Genomic DNA, 1,178 nt, shown 5'->3' with positions numbered 1-1,178 from the left:
CAATTTTTAATAATGATGTAATTTTGTTCTTACCGAAACTGTACAGATTGCCAAGGGTGAGATGAATCAAGATCCCCCCAATCACAGCTGCTATACCTTTGGAGCACATTTTTGATAATAAACAGTCTGCCATCCTGAATTGGCGAATGCGTACTACACTCATGTCCTAAAAAAACAGGAGGGAAATTAATAATTTCAGAAAAGAATTCTCATAAATAACAATGATATTACCATGTAACATATTTTTACCTGGCAGAAAAGAAAATAAACTTGTACATGAAAAATCATTAAATTAACTACACTTCATCATACACACACACCACCTACCTACTTTATATAAAAAAGTATAACAAAATAATCGTACAAGGAAACACTTACACAACTTTCCATATGCAGCTTCCACCTTTTTCTCTATATTTTCATCTCACTTAAATGCATAACACAATTATCCAAAAGATGTGTTTCCCACCCGATCTTTACGTCTCCCTGGAAATTTGATCACATACTGAAGCAGCAATAGTCTCCCATATGTTTTCCTGTACTACGAGAAACGTGACATTTTCTGACGTAAACAGAAGTAGGTTTGTTTACGTACTCAAAGGCCACTCAGCGAGCATAATCGCGATCACTTCATTCTATAAATAACCTGCTTACATAATTTTACTAATAATTATTTTCTGTTCAAATACTAGTAAAGGGCTTAGATGTGAATTCTTGATTGATGTGAATTGATGACTATGAGAATATAGCGTAAATCCACTTACTAAAGATATAAAATAACTCGGAAGGTTATCGTCACTGTCTTTAAATGTCGTGTATATTATTATCATATCTATTCCTGTTCATCTACCCCCCCCCCCTTCCATACGGTTCAATGACAATAGCATGCGGTCTACAATTTACAAATACGACAAAGAGAAGTCAGATATGCAAACTGAGCCTCGCTCGGCTACAAATTGCCAGCCTGCACCATGTTAGAGTAGCTGGCATGAACCGACATGAGAATCGTAATAAACAACAAATACGTATAAAAATATCTTATTGGAGCTTTTGAATATCATTGGAATATGTTACTAATAAATCACCTTCATTATTTTTTTTACCACATTTCGATAAAAATAATCAAAGTGTGGTTGAAATTGCTCTTATGATATTTCCTTGAGCAGACGCAATATCTG

General features: G+C 34.4%; 1 protein-coding gene across 1 annotated transcript in view; it reads right to left on the bottom strand.

Annotated features, from left to right (window-relative positions):
* The window catches only part of LOC119585182 (oxalate:formate antiporter-like), an 8,053-nt gene extending 7,516 nt beyond the window's left edge, over positions 1 to 537 (bottom strand). The window contains exons 1-2 of the mRNA XM_037933820.1: positions 379 to 537; positions 34 to 166 (exon numbers count right to left, since the gene is read on the bottom strand). Of these exons, the coding sequence (XP_037789748.1) occupies positions 34 to 166; positions 379 to 390 (145 nt within the window). The 5' untranslated portion in view covers positions 391 to 537. The remainder of the gene's footprint in view (positions 1 to 33; positions 167 to 378) is intronic.
* Between the last annotated feature and the right edge of the window lie 641 nt (positions 538 to 1,178).

The sequence above is a fragment of the Penaeus monodon genome, chromosome 19 (assembly GCF_015228065.2).
Source record: "Penaeus monodon isolate SGIC_2016 chromosome 19, NSTDA_Pmon_1, whole genome shotgun sequence".
Lineage (NCBI taxonomy): Eukaryota > Metazoa > Arthropoda > Malacostraca > Decapoda > Penaeidae > Penaeus > Penaeus monodon.
Note: the sequence above shows the minus strand (reverse complement) of the source record. Positions and strands in the feature narration are given on the sequence as shown.